A 22,500-nucleotide genomic window follows, 5' to 3' on the forward strand; every position below is an offset into this window, starting at 1 on the left:
AGAGGCGAAGAAGAGAGACAAGGAGGCAGAGGGAAATAAGAAAGCATGAGAGAGGGAGAGAGAAGCAGAATGGGATGTAGAATGAGGTAGGTAGGTGTATGGGTGTGTATGTATATATATATGTGTGTGTGTAAGTGCTCATGTATATGTATATGTATGGGGAAAAAGAAGCTACAGAGAAGTAAGATAATTGTAACCAACATAGAAAGATGAGGTAGAAATGTCAAATTAGTTTCATTGATGCCAGTTGTTGATTTATCTATATTTTTATGTACGTCATTTTGTATTTGTATTATTTTTTTTATCTATGTTCAAACTGTTGATGTCTGATTAGTAATAATGATGATAAAGAGGATTATGTTGATGACGTAGATGATCCACGATGATGGTGGTGGTAATGATAAGAGATGATAATGGTGATAAAGATGATAGTGACGATGTTGATAGTAATGATGATAACAGTAATAACGAAGATGATAATGGTGATGACGATAAGAGAGATGTTAATGGAGATAAAGATGGAGAGAGACAGATAACAACAAACATGATGATGATAATGTAAGGAGGCGATAGTAATGTTAATGATGCAGTATTAAGAACCGGTATTTTAAGAAAGACAAAAGTGAGAAAAAAAACTATCCATAAAAGTTCCGATGAAAGAGAAAAAGGAGAAGGAGAAAGAGGAGAAGGAAGAGAGAAAATAAACAACAAAAAGCGCTACCATCTCGAGCTTCGATGCGGCTCGTGTGCTTTTTGTCTGCTTGTTTGTTTATTTTTTCTTTCCTTCTTACTGGCGGCGGATAATTGTCTGGTGCAATTAAGCTGACGACGCCGGGTAATCGGGCCGGCGGAGGCGCTGGCGGAGGTCAAAGGGCGCGATTAAGGCAGGGGAGGGAGGGCGCGACGCGGGCGGGAATGAATGGAGGTGGGGCGGTTTTTTGAGAGAGAGAGAGAGAGAGAGAGAGAGAGAGAGAGAGAGAGAGAGAGAGAGAGAAAGAGAGAGAGAGAGAGAGAGAGAGAGAGAGAGAGAGAGAGAGAGAGAGAGAGAGAGAGAGAGAGAATGCGTGCGTGAGTGATTGCGTGCGTGCGTGAGTGAGTGACTGCGTGCGTGCTTGCATGAGTGACTGCGTGCGTGAGTGAGAGAGAGGAAAAAGAGAGGGAGGGCAAGGGGTAATAAAGGAAGTTAGGATGGTAGGATGGGGGAAGCGAAGGGAAAGGAGTGTAAGTGTAGGTGTTTGTAATATAAGGGGTTGACAAGGCCTGTAGGGGAAAGGGCGAAAGGTGTTGTGTAGGGGTTGCGAAAGTGTTTATAAAAGTGGGAGATGGGGATAGGTGGTGGGCTGGGAGGGGGGATAAAAATGAAAGGTGAAGGGGGAAAGCGTAGAGAGAAAGAGGGAGGAAATGAGAAGGAAGGGATAGGGAGGGAGAGAGAGAAAGAGAAGTTTTTTTTCGGCCGCCTGTTGGGAAAGAGAGAGAGACAGTGAGATACAAAGGTGAAAATATATAAAGTGAAAGAATAAAGAAAATGAAACGCGAAAGATGTCAGTAGCGTAAGAAAAGAGGAATGAATGAATAATTGGATAACCCCGATGCAAAAGACGAACGAGAGAAGACGCAAAATGAAGAAGGGATCCCGGGCGTGAAGAAAGGCGTGCGAAGAGTGGAATTAAAAAGGAAGAAGGGGGGGAGAGGGAAAAGAGGGAAGGGGGGGGGGCGGAAGAGGAGGCTGTGCTCCCTCTAACTAGATCAATCTCGGTAATTTAAAGAGAGTCGCGTGACTTCTAACCCCAGGGAAAGTGTTGGTTCGGGGCAGCGGGTGAAAACGGCGTGTGTTTATGTTCGTGTTTATGTGCGTGTGTGTTTGTGTGTGTGTGTGTGTGTCTGTGTCTGTTTGTGTGTGTGTGTGTGTGTAACATTGTACTGATGTGTCTAATGGTATACATGTATATAGATACGGGTGGATGTGCCCATGTGTGAGGGGGTATGTACTGTATGTACGTAGCCTATGTAAGTATGGAGGTCAATGCCACCATACAGCCGTCAAGCCATCCATATTCACCTCACCGACAAGCAAAAGGACTTTTAACGCCCAAGGTCATCCGATAGCCGCCCGGGTACTTGGGTCCTGTTAGCCTATCGGATCCTACATCAAGGAAACGGGCGGCCGACGGGACCTCCGGACAAGGGCTCCCGAGGGATCTCTTGAGTCCCGTCGTGTTTTTCGGACTCGCGAAGGTTGGTTGTCACCGTCCGGGGATTGTCTTCGGAGGATCGGTTCCTGATTCGATTGTGTTGCCTTTCGAAAGTTTTTGATTTTTTTTCTTCCTTGGGGGGAGAACTTGTTTTTTTCTGTTGTTTTCTTTTTTTTCTTTTTTTTTTCTTTGACTGGGTGTTATTAGGGCGTCGTTGGAGTGCAGAGGAGGAGGGGAGGAGAGGGCAGTCGGCCGTGTGGGGGGAAGGAGTGATGGTGTTGGAGGGACAGAGGGAGGGAGAGGTGGAGGAAGGGGAGGAACAGATATGGCTTTTAAGAGCTAACGGAGGGAGGGTTTCAGGGCTTACACTTTTTGTTTATACTGTTTTATATTGTTTTCCATATATACACATGTGTATATATAAATACATACACAGATGCGTATGCATATACATATACTAATAAACACACAACACACACACACACACACACACACACACACACACACACACACACACACACACACACACACACACACACACACACACACACACACACACACACACACACACACACACACACACATATATATATATATAATTAGATATATTTTTCACTGCTCCTAGGTGTGTCCATCTATTCCTGTAATTACGTACACTTTGCGTTTATCACAAATAAGTGGCGTAAACAGGGCTTTCCGAGTCACTCCACGAAGGCCTCGGCGCTGGCGGCGGAACGGCAGTTGTGCGCCGTTTGCCGCGCCTTTAATTGCCGACTTTCCTTCTTTCACAACATTTTCCAGCCGAGAAATGGAGGCTCGAGCACGGGCGCTTTCCTCGTCGGGAGCGTCGTGTTCTTAGTTTTTTATGACCGTCATCACCGTCGCCGTCATCGTTATAATCACCGTCGTCGCCGTTGCCATCATCATCGCCTTCATCACCACAGTCGCTGCCATCATCATCACTAATTCTGTCATCATCATCACCACTGCCATCATCACCAACACGGTCATCATCATCACCACCACTGCCATCATCACCAACACTGCCATCATCATCACCACCAACACTGTCATCACCACCAACACCATCTCCATGATTACCCTCTGTTGTTGATGTTTTGTTTCATTTGTTAAGAGAAAAATAGGAAAATAAGGACCGACAGACGACCTTATTAAAGCATGGAAAAGTACTTCAGATTTCTCACTCGTATTCGCCCTTGTCTCGCTCCGCCTCGTGCTCGGCTGGCAGCTGCCCACTCGCACACGATGCCCCTGGAGTGAGTGGCAAACCTGTCCTGTGTTTCACTTTTTTGCTTTCATTTTTCCCTCTGTCTGTATGTTTTCATGTGTATGTAGGTAAGTCTGGATTTATGTTAAGTCTTTGTGTTCACTGATACTTGTTTGTGTACCTCCCTGATCTCCTTCTCTTCCTTCTCTCTCACTCTCTCCCTGGCCCTCTCCCTCCTTTCTCTTCCACTCCAATAAGTACATTGCCTTGAAGGATGATTAGGAAGATGTGAAGGTCTGTGCAAGTCTATGGTCTTGGCCTCTTTATGACGTTCTGTGATAATTTATAGGCGCGTGTGTGCGTGTGTACGTTGCTGTATATGTGTACGTGTGTTATTTTTTTATTTTTGTTTTGGGTGGCGGTAGTAACCTTGGGGCGTGTGCGTCACTGTTTATTTTCGTGTGCGTATGTGTTTGCATTTGTTTCTCTGCGCTTTAGCCTTCCCTTATCCCAGGCAAAATATGAAGGTCGATGTAAAAGAGGAAAACAATCGAAGTAGATGGAACGAGCGAGCTCCTCGAAGGTGGACGGGTGGCTCGAGGCTGAGGCAACCAGCCGCCGCCGGCGCGTACCCTACGGGGCCTTGCGGGTCATGATCAAGGTGAAAGGGCGGCCTGGGCGAGCTTGGGCGGCGGGGAGGAGTGTATAGGGTGAGCAGGTTGCAAGGGACTGGCGGAGGCAGGACACGGGGCCTTTGGAGAGACAGCAGCGCGAGGAAGAGCGTGTTCCGTCCTCGTGACTGACGTCTGACGAGGCGCTGCATAATCTGTTGCAAATGGATTGTCTCGAGCGGTGGTTTCTGTCCCTTACTCCGTTCTTATTGTCTTAGTTTCGCATGTCCCCATTTCCTTTTAAGTACGCAAGTCCCCGGTTTGCCTCCCACGTGACACTGGTTGAAACGGGAGAAGTCCTTTGACACACGAGACGCCCTTCGACGCAGCAGACGTCCTTTAAGACCCACGAGGTGTCCTTCCCTGTCCTTGGCACCCTTGGCGTCTGCCCCCTTGCAGCCGAGGACACCTCCTGGCGTCGTTGTGTATGCGGCGCCCGTGTGCTTCCGCAGCCGGCGTCGGGGGCGCGAGCCGGGCGGCCTCCTTGGGCGAATGAATGGCGCTGTTTCACCTCGTCCTCAGGCGCCGCCGCGGACAGCCTCCAGCCTGGCCAAGGTCTCCTGACGATGACCTACGGGTTCGACTTCCTTTGTTGAGGTGGGGGGAGGGGAGTCTGCGGGAGAGATCATGACCTTGGCTGATGCCCTGCCGCCACCGGGCCTGCGCGGAGAGGTCAAGGGCGATTGGGTGACTTGGCTGGGGTGGGAAGGGGACTGGATGGAGGAGCAAGGGGAGGGAAGAGGACGGCGACGACGACGAAGACGAAGGAGGAGAAGAAGAAGGAGAAGGAGAAGTAGAAGGCGAGGGAGAGGAAGGAGTAGATAAGAGAAGGAAGGAGGAGAAGGACGAGAAGAAGAAGGCGAGAGAGAGAGGAAGGAGTAGATAGGAGAAGGAAGGAGGAAGGGGTGGGGGGAAGGGGAGGCGCTCTTGCACAACCGCAGATGAAGTAAGTCTTTCTGATTTCTTCCTTCAATTTTTTCACCTGCAGATTTCTGGCATCATGGGTGGAGCTGAGCGGGTTTACACTGGTTTTCTCTCGCTTTTAACTGCACGTTTGTATACCTTTTAGAATTTCGTCTTCCTTTTCCTTCTTGTGATGATGTCCGTAGCCTTCTCTCCCTGCCCTTGTCTGTTTCCGCTTTCCGTTTTTAGTTTTGACGTTGATGGTGTTTTCGTGTTTTTTTCGATTTAATGTTCAGTGTTTTTTTTTCTTCCATTTTCTTCTTCGTTTCACTTCCTTTTGTTTGTCGTTTCATTTTTAAGTAACGAGTGTCCTTTCTTTATTTGGGACTGATAAGGATGGAGAGAGAGCCTGTGTCGTTATCGAGAGGGCAAGGCATATTCATTAACTATATCTGTTTTCTCTACCCTTCTTTTTTTTCCTTTCTCCCTAATTTTCTCGTTCTCTTTCACTTTTATTCTCTCTCTCTCTCTCTCTCTCTCTCTCTCTCTCTCTCTCTCTCTCTCTCTCTCTCTCTCTCTCTCTCTCTCTCTCTCTCTCTCTCTCTCTCCCTCTCCCTCTCCCTCTCCCTCTCTCTCCTCTCTCTCTCTCTCTCTCTCTCCTCTCCCTCTCTCTCTCTCTCTCTCTCTCTCTCTCTCTCTCTCTCTCTCTCTCTCTCTCTCTCTCTCTCTCTCTCTCTCTCTCTCTCTTTCTCTCTCTCTCTCTCTCTCTCTCTCTCTCTCTCTCTCTCTCTCTTTCTCTTTCTCTTTCTTTCTCTTTCTCTTTCTCTCTCTCTCTCTCTCTCTCTCTCTCTCTCTCTCTCTCTCTCTCTCTCTCTCTCTCTCTCTCTCTCTCTCTCCCTCCCCCCATTCCCCTCTTCCCCTCGCCTCCTATTCCCCTCCCTTCACCGCCCTTGCCTCCTTTTCAGTGTTAGGCGATTTGTCCCTTCCTTTGTTGAGCTTTGATTGACGGATTTCCTCTCCCCCCTCCCCCCCCCTCTTGTTATTGCTCATGGCATGGCTCTCCCATTGTCCTCTTCCCTACTCATTATCAGTACCTTTCCCTTCCGCTGTTTTTCTTCCCATTTTTGTTCGTCTATCCTCTCCTTTTTTATTCATTTTCTTTCCCTTCCTCTTCTCTCCCTTCCCTCTCCTCCCCTTGCAATCCCTGTGTCTGTCCTCTTCTTCCTATCGCTCTCTCTCATCTCTCCTTCCCATCCTTCTTTCTCTATTTTTCTCCCTATCGCACCCTCTCCTCTCCTCTTGCTATCCCCTTCTCTCCCTTCTATACACCCCACCTACTCTCCCCTCCCCTTTCCGCCCCCTAGCCTATTTCCTCCTCTTCCTCCCTCCTCCCACCATCCTTTTTCTTCCCCCTTTTCCCCCTCTTCCTCCCTTCCCCACTGTCCCTTTTCTTTCCCCTCTTCCCGCCTCTACCCTTCCTCCCTCCCCCAATGTCCTTTTCTTCCCCCTCTTCCTCCTCTTCCTCCCTCCCCCAATGCCCCTTTGCTTCCCCCTCTTTCCCCTCTTCCTCCCTCCCCCCACTGTCCCTTTTCTTCCCCATCTTTCCCCCTCCCCCTCTTCCTCCCTCCCCCACTGTCCATTTTCTTCCCCCTTTCCCCCTCCCCCTCCTCCCCTTCACTTTCTCGCGCTTTGTTATGCGTCGGTCGAGCGCTGTGCTGTGACGAGTACTTCTATGGCCTCGGATATTAGCAATTAAGGTCGAGGTCCCTTTTTCTGCGGGAGATGATAAAGAGGAAGAGGACGAGGAGAAGGAAGAAGAGGAGGAGGAGGAAGGAAGAAGAAGAGGAGGAAAGAAAGGGAGGAGGTCTAGGGAAAGGAGGTAGATAGGAAGAGTAGATAGGGGCTCCAAGATGGTGTAAATATGAATGAAAAGTAAGGAAGATGGAGAAGGAATTGGAGAGAGAGACAGACAGACAGACATACAGACATACAGAGAGGGAAGGAAAGAGAGAAGGAAAGGGCAAACGAGAAAGAGAAACCCGGGAAGACGAAGCCCGGACGGCGAGCGCAGGCGGCCGCATCATCGCGACTGGCTTTTTCCGGAGATGGAGACTGCAGTTCCGGCCCGCGCGCGCCCACGCTTCCGGCCCGTGGGTGATGCCGCCGCGCCGGGACCTTGCTTGGGCGCGCGCGGTGACGTCATCAGCTGGTCTCGTGCGCCGACCTAGAAGCACGGTGTGGCCGGGAGACGATGCGCTGGGAATAGATGTTTCTGTCTGTCTGTCTGGCTGTGTTTTGTCTGTTTGCCTGTTGCTGTATTTTTGTCTCTGTTTGCCTATCTGTCTGTACCTGTTTGTCTATCTGTCTGTTTGTGTTTTTGTCTGTTTGCCTGTCTGTATTTTGTCTGTTTGCGTATCTGTCTGTGTACCTGTCTGTCTTTATCTATCTGTTTGTGTATTCTGACTCCATTTCATGAAGAAAAAATATCCACTCTCCCTCCCACCCTCCCTCCCTCCCTCCCTCTCTCCCTCTCTCCCTCTCTCTCTCTCTCTCTCTCTCTCTCTCTCTCTCTCTCTCTCTCTCTCTCTCTCTCTCTCTCTCTCTCTCTCTCCCTCTCTCTCTCTCTCTCTCTCTCTCTCTCTCTCTCTCTCTCTCTCTCTCTCTCTCTCTCTCTCTCTCTCTCTCTCCCTCTCTCTCTCCCTCTCTCTCTCTCCCTCTCTCCCTCCCTCTCTGTCTCCCCTCTCTCTCCCCTCCCTCTCTCTCTCTCTCCCTCTCTCTCTCTCCCTCCCTCTCTCTCTCTCTCTCTCCCTCCGTCTCTCCCTCCCTCTCTCTCTCTCTCTCTCTCTCTCTCTCTCTCTCTCTCTCTCTCTCTCTCTCTCTCTCTCTCTCTCTCTCTCTCTCTCTCTCTCTCTCTCTCCCTCTCTCTCTCTCCCTCCCTCTCTCCCTCCCTCTCTCCCTCCTCTCTCTCTCTCCCTCCCTCCGTCTCTCCCTCCCTCCCTCTCTCTCTCCCTCCGTCTCTCCCTCCCTCTCTCTCCTCTCCCTCCCTCTCTCCCTCCGTCTCTCCCTCCGTCTCTCCCTCCGTCTCTCTCTCTCTCTCTCTCTCTCTCTCCCTCCGTCTCTCCCTCCGTCTCTCTCTCTCTCTCCCTCTCTCTCTCCCTCTCTCTCTCCCTCTCTCTCTCCACATCCATCCATCCACCTTTCTATTTGTGTGCGTGTCCTCTCTCCTCTCTCTCCCCTCCTTTCCTTTACTTCCTTCACCCCCCCCCTTCCCCTCTCTGAAAAGTGTGGATCATCGTAACAGATAATCACCAGGAAGTCCCACAAATGAGAAAAGCTTTTTACAAGCAGAGGTGTTCGAGGACATGTGCGAGCTGCATCCCCGCCCCCCCTTTCCTTTGACACCTGCTGCACCCACGCACGTGCTTGCAAACACAGACATAAACACGTGCACACACCCACACTCGTAAGCACACATTCACACTCGTATACCCGTGCACACACTCACATTCGTATCCTCACACTCACGCACTCTACCTTAAGCACAGTCACACTCAAACACACATTCATGTTCCTATTCACTCACACCTCGCACGCACAAGCAAGCACAAAGGCGCCCGCCTCAAAGCCACACAAACAGTCCATCCCGCGTGCGACCTCCCGCGGCCAAGGCACAGCTGACGTGACGCACAGGGGCGTCTTCGATGTAGGATGTCCGTGTCGCCTCTCGTCGGGGGGCGGAGGAGGGGGTTTGGGAGGGAAGGGGGGGGGTTGTGAGAGGATTTTTGAATGTCGCTAAGGATAGTCCCGCTGGAGGACGGAGGAGAGAAATAGGGAGGAAGATGAATGGTGTGAGGAAGAGGGGGACATGGGAATAGGGGAGGGAGGATGTTGCAGATATCAACGCAACTGCCAAGGTTATTTCCGCCCGCGTGCGAGCTCGCTTGCTACCGCCTTGCCCCTCCCCCCTTACTCTCTTCCTCCCTCCCCCCACCTCCCTATTCCTTGGTATACCGGTCGAGCGAGGGGGAGGGAGGGCAGGCGCGAGGGAGGGAGGGAGGGTGATGGTGCCACTTCCACCCACCTCACTTCCTCCCTGCCTCCCTCTTCCCCTCGCCCTTCGCCTTCGTCCTCCCCCTCCCCCTCCTCCCTCCCCTCGCCCTTCGCCTTCGTCCTCCCCCTCCCCCTCCCCCTCGCCCCACCTCGACACGATCTTCGACGGGCCAGCATCGCGTCCGCTCAATCAGTCCGTCAGGAGTCTCCCTCGCGTCCGGTGTCGCTCCCTTCGCGTGTCCGGTGTGTGTGTCGTCCGGTGTTTCTTTTTTCGCGTGATCGGTGAAGGAAGGAGAGGGGGAGAGGGAGAGGGAGGAGGAGGACCGTTCGCAAAGAGGATGCGGACTTGGAACGTTTTTGAGATTGCTGGATCGGCTTCGATCGTTTTCGAGATGACTGGAACGTTTTCGAGAATAAAGGCCGTGACTTCGAACGTTGAAGAGTCAGTGACTTCGTTAACAAACGTTTTCGAGTTTGTGGATTGGACTTCATTGGTTTCGAAATTGTCGGTAGGACTTCATACGTTTTTTTTAAAAGGTAACTCCCCAAACGTTGTGTTAACGATGACTCCAATTTCAAACGTTTTCAAGATCCTCGCTGCGACTTCGAACTGCTGCGGGATTGTGACTCCGACTTCAAAAACTTTTCAAGAATCTGTTGTCCTCCTCCTACGAGTCTTTATTGCCTCAAATAGATATTGTCTACAAAATCATTTTTCTCGCATTTTCTTATTTCCATGATCATATCGTGAGAGATTTACTTTATAAGAGTAGGTTTCTCATGAGCTTGCTGGGTATTTCATAAGAGCGATTTATGGATGACTCGTGGCATGAGGTACAAGCTGCGACTTGTACCTCATGAGTGTGGGATGCACATGCCTAATGTCAGTGCGTGTGTTATGTGCGAGAATGATTCTTCAGTTTTGCGGGTTTGTGACGCGTTCCTGGGGCGGTGGCACGGTTCAGTTTCCAGTGTTTGCCCCACGCAATGGAGTCCCTATGAAGTTCTGTGATGTGCCGGAGAGGGGCCCAAACTAAGGGAGCGTCGTGTGAAATGCGAAGCACCGCCCTAAGGTGTTGTTGATGTGCCCTAGAAGGGTGTCATGCTAGGGTGCTGCGATGTGCCATAGTAAGGAACTATGATGTGGCACACAATGTTGCCATAGTAAGGAACTATGATGTGGCACACAATGTTGCCATAGTAAGGAACTATGATGTGGCACACAATGTTGCCATAGTAAGGAACTATGATGTGGCACACGAAGCTACCATTATAAGGATCAATGATGTGGCACACAATGTTGCCATAGTAAGGAACTATGATGTGGCACACAATGTTGCCATAGTAAGGAACTATGATGTGGCACACAATGTTGCCATAGTAAGGAACTATGATGTGGCACACAATGTTGCCATAGTAAGGAACTATGATGTGGCACCCAAAGTCACCATAGTAAAGAATTATAATGTGGCACACGAAGTTGCCATAGTAATGAACTAAGATGTGGCACACGAAACTGCCACACCTCAGCATTATAAAGTGGCGAGCTGTGCAGCTATAACACAGTGCCGACGGTGCCTCGATGCGCCAAAGTGTGCGACAGCGAGCAGAGCGAAGGCCCAGAATACACCGAAGCACATCCTGTAACCGCGTTGCACAGCCTCCGTGCAACCGTTGCTCTGCAAAGCGAGGCGAGGCGTCCCCCTTGGCTGAGCCTGACAGATGGCGCTTTTAGTTTCCGTGGTGTCATTCTGTGTCAATGGTCGTTTATGAATCATTCAGATTTATTGGATAGAAATGTCGGATCAGAGAGAAAGGGAAAGTTTTTTTTTCTCTAGACTATATAGACTGGGGGGAAGGGGAGGGGGAGAGGGAAGGGGGTGTAGTATGTGTGTTTGGGCGTGGGCTTTGGGTGTGGTTAGGTGTGGATGGGAGGTGTGGGTGTGATCACGGGGGATTTTTTTCGTGTGTATGTAGGTAGATAGTAGGTAATACTCTTGCTACTTTTCCCTTTCCGTTTGTCTCTCCTTTCGTCCGCTGCTTCCCTTCTATTCCTCCCCTCCTCTCTCTCCCTTCTTTTCCCTCTCCCTCTCCCTCCCTTCTTTACACTCTCCCTCTCCCTCCCTTCTTTACACTCTCCCTCCCTTCTTTTCCCTTTCCCTCTTCCTCCCTTCTTTTCCCTCTCCCTCTTCCTCCCTTCTTTTCCCTCTCCCTCCCTCCCTTTTCCTCTCCCTCTGCTATCCTTCCTTTTCCCACTCCCTCTCCTATCCTTTCCTTTTTTTTTTTTTACTTCGCTCGTTCCATCTTACACCACGTAATAACGGAAGAGAAAATCGTCACGCGAGGCAGCGGGCGGTCATCAGCATCATCATCGTCACCATCATTATCCATCATCATCGTCGTCGCCATCAACATCATCATCATCTATATCGTCAACATCATCACCATTCTCATAAATATCGTCATCATCATCATCGTTGTCGCCATCAACATCATCGTCGGCATCGTCGTCGCCATCAACATCATCGTCATCAACATCATCATCGTCGTCGTAATCATCATCGTCATCAGCATCATCGTCGTCATCATCATCGTCGCCGCCATCTCGATCCAGAGCCAGGGACGAGCGAGGGCGCGGGGGACATTCTCCATCCATTTTCTTGCACGGGATGTCATAAGATTCCGCCATTTGGTTTGGGTTTTGGATTAGTGTTGTTTTTTTAGTCGTCGTTATTCGTTGGTTATTGTTATTATTCATGTTTATGGTCTTTTGTTATTGATTTTCTTTGCATTCCTCTTTCTTTTTCATTTCATTTCAAGGCAGAACGATGATTTTGCATAAATGGTAGGGGTGGGAGGGGGATGTGGGCGGTGGGGAGGGGGGGTAGGTAGGAGGAAGGGGTTGCAAGGGCGTGGTCCAGAGCAGAGGGGCGTGGTCGACGATCAACCCGCATTTCTTATTGTGGGCGTCTGCTGCGGGCGGAGGCAGGGATTTTGTGGGGCGTTTTGGGACTCGTGGTTGTGTGTCATGCTGTTTGTTTGTTTGTAATGCTTTTATTTGTTTTAAGGGGTCGGAGGGAAGAAGGAAGAAGAGAGGGATGGAGGATTAAGAGGAGGGAGAGGATTAGGAAAGGAAGAGAGGAAGGAGATCTGAGTGGGAATGGGAAATGGAAAGGGCTATGAGAGAGAGAGAGAGAGAGAGAGAGAGAGAGAGAGAGAGAGAGAGAAGAGAGAGAGAGAGAGAGAGAGAGAGAGAGAGAGAGAGAGAGAGAGAGGGGAGGGGGAGGAGGACAGGCGGATAAAAAAGGGTGAGGGGTGGCGGGAGTTAGAGGGCGAGTGCGAGAACGAGGGAGGGGGGGAGGGGGAGGGAAAGAAGCGATCCTGAACACGAGAGGTTATTGTTTGCAATATTTTCAGGAATGTTCCTTTCCATGACCTAGCGACCTCCTGTCCGACTTATCGCTCGCTCGTATGTTATCGCGATTAAGGGCGTCCCGGAGCTGCTTTTACGGTTTTCCAATGTATTTCTCTCCCGCCCGCTCTCCCCCTGCTGTCTGTCCCGTTTCTCTCTCTTTCTTTCTTTCTTTCTTTCTCTTTTTCTCTTTCTCTCTTTTTCTCTTTCTTTCTCTCTTTCTCTCTTTTTCTCTTTCTCTCTTTCTCTTTCTTTCTCTCTCTCTCTCTCTCTCTCTCTCTCTCTCTCTCTCTCTCTCTCTCTCTCTCTCTCTCTCTCTCTCTCTCTCTTTCTTTCTCTCTCTCTCTCCCTCCCTCCCTCCCTCCCTCCCTCCCACTTCCTCTCTCACCCGTTCCCACCTTTCTGCCTTCTCTTTTCCTCCTCTGTGCCCTCTTTCCTTCCTCGTTCGTCTCCTCCCTCTCCTCCTACCCTACGCACGCATTCCTCCATTGCCTCTCAAAGCAAACCACTCCTCGTGTTATTGGATGATGGGATAAATCTGTTCTGCGGAGGGGCTCTTTGTTCTTTGTTCTCCGTTCGGTTAATGGGTTTGGAAGCCTTTGGTGGCAGGTCTTCCCTTCTCTGTACCTTATCTTTCTTTCAATTCTTTTATTTCTCTTTTATTTCTTTTTGTTTTCTCTCTCTTTCCTCCACCTCCATTTTACTGTGGTCTGTCTTATAAGAGGAGGAGGAGAAGAAGGAAGTGGAGGAGGAGGAGGAGGAGAGGACGACAAGGAGTATGAGACAAGGAAGACAGGAGGGAGGGGGAGGGGAAGGATACAGGGGGTTGGGGGGGGGGGAAGCACCTTCGAACTTCACGAAGTTGAGTCAGACACGTTCGTCACGCATTAGCGCTTGCTCGTGTTTGACTTCCTCTCTTCCCCCTTCCTGATTTCCTTCCTTGCCACGTTCCCTCCTTCCTTCCTTCCTTCCTTCCTACCTTTCTTCCTTCTTAACTTTCTCTCTTTCCCCCTTCCTTTCTTTCTTCCTACATTTCTCTCTTCCCCCCTTCCTTTCTTTCTTTCATTGATTCCTTCTTCCTGCCTTCATTTCTCTCTCCCCCCTTCCTCCCTATCTTCCTTCCTTCCTTCCTTTCATTCATCCGTCTTTGCATCCTTCTTCTTATCCCACCTTCACTTCCCTTCTTTCCTTCTCTTCTCTTCGTCCTTATTCACTCCCCTCTTTCCTCACACCTATCTTCCCTTCTTCACCGTTCCTATCTTCCTCTCCTCGCTCCCTTATATATTTTCTTCTTTACTCATCCCTTTCTTAAGTTCCAACAATGCTCGATCTTTTTTTTCTTCACACTTAATTCAACTATTTATATCTGCTAATACATTCCCTGTTCAGACCCCGCGCTCGAGCTTATTACCCGACGATAAAGATAATGCAAAAGGCGCGAGATGATTCGAGCCGCGAATTAAGTAATGCGAACGAGGAATGAGATAATTCGAAGGAGGAATTAAACGCGCTTCGATGGGGGGGGGGGGGTTCTTGGCTTGCCTTGGCCCGGCGCCGGCACGTGCGCAGGCCACGCTCGATCCTCTGGGGGAGGGAGAGAGGGAGGGAAGGAGGAGGGAAGGAGAGAAGGAGGGAGAGAGATGGAGGAAGGAGGGAAGAAGGGAGGAGATAGAGAGGGAAGGGAGAGATGGAGAGAGGCAAAGAGGGAGAGATGGAGGGAAGGAGGGAGAGATGGAGAGAAGGAGAGGGAGGAAGGGAGAGAGGGGGGAGGGAAGAGGGAGAGAGAAAGAAAAAGAAAGAGACACGCGTGATCCTTTCGTTGCCTCAGGATTGCATTGCTCATGGCTCGATTCTTTGTTTATGAGGGTCTTGTATTTTGTTTTGTTTTGTTAATTGGTTATTTCATCTTCTGGTAGCTGCGATCCACAACTAAGTAGCTCGTTTCTGAAAATAAGTTTTGCGAGAGCCTCTTTCCCCTTTCCCTCCCTATGGCTCCCCTCCCTTCGCCCCTATGAATCTCGGTCCCATTTATTTTACCTTCTTTTTCCCTCCCTTTTCCCCGTCATATAACCTACCTGTGACCCACGGACTGCGGTGTACGTTTCGTTCCGGGCGAAGGCTCGTGCGCTGCCGCCGTAAAGAGCGAGTCCAGAGCCGATTTTAACCGAGTCATTTTCCTCCCATTAGCGTCATTTTTACGCCCGTGACTCTTTTCGATCCTTTTACAAGGGAAGTGCGGATTCCCCTACATGTTTATTTAGTCAGCGGTGCGCTCGCGGGCGTGTAATCGTCGGCCACGCTCAGCTGACGGCGACAACAACACAGTCCGCGAGAGGGATGGATTGGGTGATTTGACAGCCCAGGTGGGTCGTCGGCGAGTGGGTAGGATAGCGGAGGGATCCGTGTCATGCTCGCAGTGGAGGAAGAAAGGAATCCCAGAAAGAGCTCCCTAGGGCCTGTGACAACCCCCTACTGCGATATCTAGCGAAGTGCCCCCTGAAAGAAAAATTGGCACGCGACGTTTTCTTCGGTGGCTTTGAACTCCAGGAATCGGTGTCGGGCGAGTGAAAGCGGACACAGAGGAGCGTGATAATTATTATTCTCCGTCTCCCTCCCCGAGTGCGAGAGGTATGACAACCACGCTCTGATAGACGGCCTCCTGTCGGGAACAAAGGGCGAATCCTTATGTAAAGGAATGAAGGAGGATTCAAGGCTGCGCGAAGGCTCAGGAAGCAGTGATCTTGGGCGGGAGTGTTTGCGTTGCTGCGTCTCCTCGGATTTTTTTTTTTTCGTTACCGTTTTCCTTTTGCTTCTTGCTATTTTTTTTTTCTCCATCCTTTCTCATTTCAATGTGCTTTCCTTTTATGAGTCCCCTTTCCTTTCCTAGCTTCTCTTTTCTCTCTATCTTCTCTTTCTTTCGTTTTTGTCTGTCAGTCTTCATCTGCTCTCATCTAAGCTATTTCATTATCGCCGCCTCCTTTTTCACGTCACACCCCCCTTCCTCTCTCTCTCTCTCTCTCTCTCTCTCTCTCTCTCTCTCTCTCTCTCTCTCTCTCTCTCTCTCTCTCTCTCTCTCTCTCTCTCTCTCTCCTCTCCCTCTCCCTCTCCCTCTCCCTCTCCCTCTCCCTCTCCCTCTCCCTCTCCCTCTCCCTCTCCCTCCCCTCCCTCCTCCTCCCTCCCTCCCTCCCTCCCTCTCCTCCCTCCTTCCCTCCTTCCTCCTTCCCTCCTTCCTCTCCCTCCCTCCCTCTCTCTCTCTCTCCCTCCCTCTCCCTCTCCCTCTCTTCCTCTCTCCCTCTCTCTCTTCCCTCTCGCCCCCCCCCCTTTCTCCTCTACCTCCACTCCCCCCTCCTCATGCCGTACCCAAAGTAGCCAGACCGCCGCAATCAAAAGCAAGCATCACAAGCATCATCACCATCCCCGCCGCAGCGATGGTGCTCGTCACCCACTTGCCAAGCCGCGATCTCCTCCGCCGTCACACGCAACGCACCTTCATACACCCTTTGCGTGCTTCCTCTCGTGGGCACGTGGGTGAAAAGGGCGAGGTGTTGTGGTGCTGTGGTGTTGCGGTTCGTCGGGGCGAGGGATGGCGGTGGTGACTGATGGTGGATGGGGAGGGGAGGGGGGCGGGGATTTGGGGATTGTTTATGGGGGGAGTGTGTATGAAGGATGGACATTTGTTTCGGATGGGTGTTTGTGTGTTTGAGTACTTGGATAGAAGTGAATATGGCGTATGTGCGTGTGTGTATGTATGTATGTGTGTGTATGTGTATGTATGTGTCTCTATGTGTGTGTATGTATGTATGTATGTATGTGTCTGTGTGTGTGTGTGTGTGTGGGCACTGAATCTCGAATGGTGAAGCAGGAGCGATGATGAGCGAGGGCGCGAGACGGGCGTCGGGGTCGCGAGTGGTGGCGCGTGGTGGTGACGCGGGCGGGTGGTGACACACGGACGCCATAAAGCACGCCGGGATCGCTCGCCGGCTCGTAAATGACACGCTGGGGTCGAGCTGTACTCTTTATGCAGGTGATGCGGGAGGCAGGCGTGGGGGAGACAGCCACGCGGAGGGGGAAAGTTCGCTACTCTATCTATGTCGGTCTGTCTCTGTCTCTCTGTCTGTCTGTCTCTGTCTCTGTCTCTGTCTCTCTGTCTGTCTCTGTCTGTCTCTCTCTCTCTCTCTCTCTCTCTCTCTCTCTCTCTCTCTCTCTCTCTCTCTCTCTCTCTCTCTCTCTCTCTCTCTCTCTCTCTCTCTCTCTCTCTCTCTCTCTCCTCCCCCTCCCCCCCCTCTTTTTCTGATTCTCTCACGTCCACACACACACACACATACATACAAGCACACACACACACACATACATACACACTAACACACACACACACACACACATACACACACACACACACACACCATAGAAAAGATTTGAATGAGAATACAACTCCTCACAAGACAAGAGACCGAGAGACCGGTTTCGATTGTATCTTTGTTAGAAATACATGTCGCGATTTGCCTTATCATCCATACCTTTTCTACATTTGTCACAATAAACATGGTTCTCACGTACATGCACGGACGCATCCCCCTCCCACACACATACATACACACACGGACACACTCACACACACATACATACATACATACATACATACATACACATACATACACACACGGACGCACTCACGCTCACACGCAGAGGAAGGAAGAGCAGGAAAAAGGGTCAGTTTATTGCACCGTTGCTGCGCCTTCTGTTCCCATGCACACCATGTGGCTGCTCAGGCCCTTTGAATTAGCTGGCCCATGCCCGTTATTCAAATGGTTTGTGTACGTGTGTTTGTGTGCGTTTGTGCATGCGTGCGTTTAGGTGCGATTTGTTACGGCTGCAAGGGGGTTTAGCCTGCGTCTTCTCAGGGGGATTCGTAGGTACGTTTTTTTTTCCATTTTTGAGAGGGGGTTGAAATATCTTTTCCTGTGTTGGTAATCCGATTTAGTTGAGTATGTTTTGGTAGAAGAGTTAAGTGGTTTGGTCGATTTCAGTAATGGGTGAAAATGGTGGAAATGGAGATAAAAAGTTGACTAATTTGTAAGTCTTGAAGATGGGCATCAGCTTCGTTCCGAGGAGTAGGTCCAGATACGGTGAATTATTAGCTGGCGCTTTTGTTTAATTCCGGAACAAAAGAAAGAAAATAACAGACGGGAGAAGAAAGCGAGAAGTGGCACTGTATACAACGCTGACCTGTGTTACCTACTTCAACCTCCGCTCTGCTCTGGTTCAGGCTTTGTGTTGCATCCCCTTTGCTCCCCTCACCCCCCCCTCCCGCTTCTCTGCCCCTTCCCCTCCCCCATGGGTCTTTTGTACGTGGCATTCAGGTTGCGTTCCACACACTAGAGGTGGGGGGGGGGGGCATGGGGATGGAGTGGGGAGGTAGGGTTGTGTGATGGACAGAAGGCAGCGTCGGGAGGGAGGCTGGAAGCTGCTGCTGTAGGGCAGTTTGTGGGGAAGGTCAGTGAGGGGATCGCGGGTCGGGCCTGCGTGGTGGGAGTACCTTCGAGTGTTTCTTTGCTTTTTAGGTTTTGTAGTGTTTGTTTTTGTGTTGTTCTTAAGACTCTTTCTTTCTCGGTGTATTTCTGTTTCCCGCGTGCGATTTATAGAAACGTTTTCTTAAGGAGTTCCGAAGTTGGACGAAAACGCGAAACTATTCGCATTTTACGCATTATTATCGTGTGTCGATTTTTCGTTTGTGTGTGAATATTTTTTCCCGGCGTACGTGACTACCGTGCGCATATGAACACGAAATATGCTGACTGCGTGCATATCTACACGTGTGTGATAATTTTCCAAGTGCCGAGCAAAGTGCGTCGACGCTGGTCCCCCGCGACGGAGCCCTGTCTCACCCTCCTTTCTCTCGCAGGGAAGATTATACTTTCAGCATATAATCCCAGCCACGACAGCAGCGACGAGGCGACTTGGCAATCCGAGCGACGGCCAGCCATGGGGCGCAGATGCTGCTCGCCCTCTCTCACAGTGTTGCGCTAACTCCGACGGACGCTTTGCCGAGGGCCCTGGGTCTCTTGTGGTGGTTCTCCTGAAGACGGTTTGGTCCGATTCGGTATCTTTGGTGAGGGTGGCGCTTCGGCGTGTTGGCGTTCTCAAAGATACTGGTCGTTGCTTACCAGCGCCGTGAGAGCGAAGGCTTTCGCCTCCGCAGACTTGAAATTCGAACTCTGGTGTATTAAACTTCAAAAGATGTCGAGTATCGGAGCCGAAGCGTGGGCGTGTGGGCGCCCTGTGTTCTACAACGTGTGCATTTCCCTCAGCAAAATGTCCGGTCCTGTCATACACGACCACCCGGCGCCCCCGCCCGCCCCCGCCCCCGCGATGCCACAGAAGCCACACACAGAGCTCGCTTCCGCGGCGCCGGAGGAGCCAGTGCTGACACAACCCACCGCCCGCAAGGAGATGGGCGGCGGGGAAGTCCGCTGCAAGTGCGAGGGCGGCGGCATCAGGAGGAAGATCGGCGACAGGCGCGGCCACCGGTGCGGCCGAGCGAGGGCGCTGCGGGTGGGCGGCGATATGTGGCCGGGCGTGGGCGCGGGGCTCAAGGAGGAGGCGGAGGAGGAGGAGGCCGGCGAGGAGGCGGCCGGGGCGCAGGCCCGCGAGGCGCTTCACAGGACCGTGATTACGCTGACGGGCGAGGGCGAGGCAGGCCGGGCGCCCGCCGATGCCGATGCCGCCCACGCCCGCCACGCCCGCCGCTACAGCACCGTAGTGAGCCTGGAGGCGGGCGGGCGCGCCCTGTGCACCTCCCGCGCGCTGGACGATCGCGCGGGCGGCAAGGATGGCGAGGAGGGCGACGCGGACGGCTTCCTCCTGCGGAAGGTGAGCCACACCAGCGACTACAGCCTGAGCTCGCACTCCGACTCGTCCGTAAGCTCGGCCTCGCCCGCGCCCTCGAGGCGCACCTCGCAGGACACCGCGCACGACTCCGACTACTACGGGTCGTCCGGCGAGGAGGAGGAGGAGAGGGGGGAGGAGGGAGGAGAGAAGAATAGTGCCAAAGACAGCGACAGCGAGGACGAGGACGTGAGCGGGCGGCTGCGGGCGGCCATGGCCAGGCTGCAGGCCAGCGAGGCGTCGCGGCTGGGCTTCAGGCGCACCGCCGGCGGCCTGAGGGCGTCCCGACGCTGGAGGAGAAGAGCGCCCATCAAGGTGAGTGGCGGAAGGTGTTGGTGGCGGGATGTGTTGGCATGACACGTGACATGGCATGTCGGACTTTTGGCCCTTCGCCATGACATAGGGATGTGCCTTCATAGCCCATAAAACAAGAAAATAAAGAAAGGAAGGAAGAAGAAAAACTTGACGCTTAACTGCATTTCCCTAATCCCTCGTTTTGGCGGGACGCAGTGTGGTGTTGAGCAAGGAAAAAGTAAATCCCCTCTAAATGTCATCAGATTGATTTGCTCAAGTGTTGCTTTACCCCCAAAAGTTGCGCGATTCACGTAACCTCTAACTAGGTACGATTTAGGAGATTTTCCCTAAAAAAATGATTTTAAAATTATAGTTCAACGGAGCTGTGGTCTGACAAATAGCCGGGAATGGCTAGCAATCCATAGCAGTTGCATCGTCTGGTATTTCACACTTTAAGTACTCTTGGTCTTCAACGTGTGGCGCAAGAGGGACGGCTGTGGTCCTCCTGCGGCCGGTGTTCTGTGGCTCGCGCGCGGATATTTCAGAGCTAATAGGGTCATCATCTTGTCAGAATAACGATAACAATAAAATATGTGAACAGAGAAATGAGAAAAGAACAAGTAGAATGCTTGTGGTATGTTTGCTTTTGTATTTATAGCTTGATAAGACGAGAGGAAGTTTTCCCTTTCTTTTTTTGTGCCATTCACTCGAGTTTATGAATAGAGGAAGTTGAATGTGATACGCCTTTGTTTTCTCCAGTGTTTCGCGGGTTCCCCCCAACCCCCCAACCCCCCCACCTGACCTTTTTCCTAGATCAGTTGGTTGGGGATGGAGAGAGGTAGACATACAGGCAGACAAACAAACAAACAAACAGGCACAGACAAGTAGGTAGGCAGGCATAGACTAGGCATTGAGACATAGACAGACAGACATCGGCATAAACACAATACACATACAGACAAGGGGAAAGGATGATAGGCAAGAACCGTCAGAAGGAAGGGGGAGGATGAAAGAAACCCAATGGGAAGTATAAGTGGTTCCTCATGGGTACACCTGCGGTATGCCATGGTTCCTTAGCAAGCTTTCTAAGTCCTGCAAACGCTCCGATTTGACTCGCGACCAAAGCCTAACATAGGGAGAGAAAAATAAGGAATAGATAGAGGGGAATAGATATAACCAAATAGCTAAAGAAAATCCCATGACCGTTGGCGGGAAATAGAAAAAAGTCAATACTAATTCTTATTTGGAGTAAAATTAAGCCTACCATACCTGTTCTCTGGAGATTTTAATGAAGAGCACGAAATTATCATCGCTTTTCCCACTCTAGTTGTTTCGCTTTGTTTCTCGGCGTCAGATTAATGGGAGTGAAGTGAGCGGATGACCCCGCGGTTACCACTGTTGGCATAGCGCCCCTCTCGAGAGCTGGATCACAATTGCGTCAGGTTGAGGGCTAATTGCGGTCGTAAGCTCTCCGTTTCCCTTTCTGCTGTCTCTTCCCCGTCTTCGCTTCTTTTCTTTCTCTTTTCTTCTTTCTTCCTTCCGTCCGTTTCTTTTCACCATTTTTTTGTCTCTTGCTTTATTTCCTTTGTCTTTTTTCCCTACTGTCCTTCTTTCCCTTAGCACCAAATTCCCTTCCTCGTTTCTTCTTGCTATTGTATCTCTCGTTTTCTTTTCCCTCCGTCTTTACCTTTTCTTCCCCACCTCCTTCCTCCTCCTCATCACTCTCCCCCTCCCCTTTCCCTCTATCCCTTTCCCCTCCCCCTCTCCCTCTCACTATGTCCATTTCCCCTCCCCTTCCCCTCCCCCTCCATCTCCCTCTACTGAAACCTACCTATGACGCCATTCCATCGTTACCCAATAACAATCTAAAACATGTAAATGCTTAGAGAAGGCGCATTGATAATCAGACAGACAAGGTCACTCTCGAACGCCCGCCATTGTGTGCGTTATTTCCACACGCGTGCGGGGGAGACGGGAAGAAAGCAGGCCTATCCACAGTACTGACATTTAGGCCTACGGGCAATCTGTACGAGTGGCGCCATTGCGTGGACGGAGAATAGGGACCGCGCCTTCATGTTTGACATGAGCTTGACATGAGGGTAACAGTGGTAAATGTCAAGAAGGTGATAGATTGTGGTGTTACTTGTTACAGGTAGATATACACAGGCAGACACAGACATACAGACACAGTCGCAGATAATTCACCTACACCTATCTCTCTTTCCCTTCCTCTCCCTCTCTTTCCTGTTCCCTCACCTCTCCCTTTTTTCCCTTTCCCTTACCTCTCCCTTCGTCTTTCCATCTCTCTCTTTTCTATATGTTTCCGTCTCCCATCTCCCCTTCCTCACACCCGCCCATACCCGCATGGCGCGCCTCTCCTTCCCCTATCTCCTGCGGCGGGTCAAGGTCACAGGATGACCTCCCTCGCCTCTTTCCCCAAACCCTTCCCTTACTCCTGCTCCCTCTTATCTTCCGCCTCTCCTCTCCCATACCGACGTCATGTCCCCTCTCCTCTTGCCTCCCCTCCCCTCCCACATTCTCTCTTTCCTTACCTTGTACTCCCTCCATTCCCTTCCCCCTCCTCCTCCCCTCCTCCTTCCCCTCTTCTTTTCCCTCCCTCCCCTCCTCCTTTCTTCCCCTTCCTCCCCTACCTACTCCTCCTTCCCCTCCCTCCCCTCCTCCTTCCTCCTTCCCCCTCCCTTCCTCCCTCCACTACCTCCTCCTCCTTCCCCTTCCCCTCTTCTCTCCCTTCCCCCCACCTCCTCCCTCCCTTCCCTCCACCTGCCCCTCCTTCCCGTCTATCGCTATGCCAGGCCCCTTCCTCACGAGACTGATGGAGACACACGGCCTGACACTCGGGAAAGT

At 51.3% G+C, this 22,500-nt stretch overlaps 3 protein-coding genes across 3 annotated transcripts; 1 reads left to right on the forward strand and 2 right to left on the reverse strand.

Moving 5' to 3' along the window:
- Positions 1-2,955: 2,955 nt before the first annotated feature.
- Positions 2,956-8,561, reverse strand: LOC138865704 (uncharacterized). The gene is made up of 3 exons (XM_070136984.1): positions 8,500-8,561; positions 4,357-4,574; positions 2,956-3,296 (listed from the first exon to the last, which is right to left on the reverse strand). The coding sequence occupies exons 1-3, from the start codon at positions 8,559-8,561 to the stop codon at positions 2,956-2,958; spliced, it is 621 nt and encodes a 206-aa protein (XP_069993085.1).
- Positions 8,562-9,243: 682 nt separating this feature from the next.
- On the forward strand, positions 9,244-20,029 carry LOC113801939 (uncharacterized). Its single transcript, XM_027352363.2, has 3 exons — positions 9,244-9,287; positions 18,359-19,656; positions 20,009-20,029. Exons 2-3 carry the CDS (start codon positions 18,694-18,696, stop codon positions 20,027-20,029), a joined length of 984 nt encoding a protein of 327 aa, XP_027208164.2. The 5' UTR covers positions 9,244-9,287; positions 18,359-18,693.
- Positions 11,428-11,733, reverse strand: LOC138865706 (probable DNA-directed RNA polymerase subunit delta). Its single transcript, XM_070136996.1, has one exon. It carries the CDS (start codon positions 11,731-11,733, stop codon positions 11,428-11,430), a length of 306 nt encoding a protein of 101 aa, XP_069993097.1.
- Positions 20,030-22,500: the final 2,471 nt, after the last annotated feature.

This window comes from Penaeus vannamei, chromosome 2 (assembly GCF_042767895.1).
Source record: "Penaeus vannamei isolate JL-2024 chromosome 2, ASM4276789v1, whole genome shotgun sequence".
NCBI lineage: Eukaryota > Metazoa > Arthropoda > Malacostraca > Decapoda > Penaeidae > Penaeus > Penaeus vannamei.

Coding starts and splice junctions, on each gene's coding strand:
- LOC138865704 (XM_070136984.1), bottom strand. CDS start 8,561: ATGAATGTGTGTTTGAGTGTGACTGTGCTTAAGGTAGAGTGCGTGAGT. Junction 4,575..8,499: donor GTGAGTGTGAGGATACGAAT/GTGAGTGTGTGC, acceptor CATTCGCCCAAG/GAGGCCGCCCGGCTCGCGCC. Junction 3,297..4,356: donor CAACCAGTGTCACGTGGGAG/GCAAACCGGGGA, acceptor CATCAACAACAG/AGGGTAATCATGGAGATGGT.
- LOC138865706 (XM_070136996.1), bottom strand. CDS start 11,733: ATGGCGGAATCTTATGACATCCCGTGCAAGAAAATGGATGGAGAATGT.
- LOC113801939 (XM_027352363.2), top strand. CDS start 18,694: ATGTCGAGTATCGGAGCCGAAGCGTGGGCGTGTGGGCGCCCTGTGTTC. Junction 19,657..20,008: donor GGAGAAGAGCGCCCATCAAG/GTGAGTGGCGGA, acceptor TTAAAATTATAG/TTCAACGGAGCTGTGGTCTG.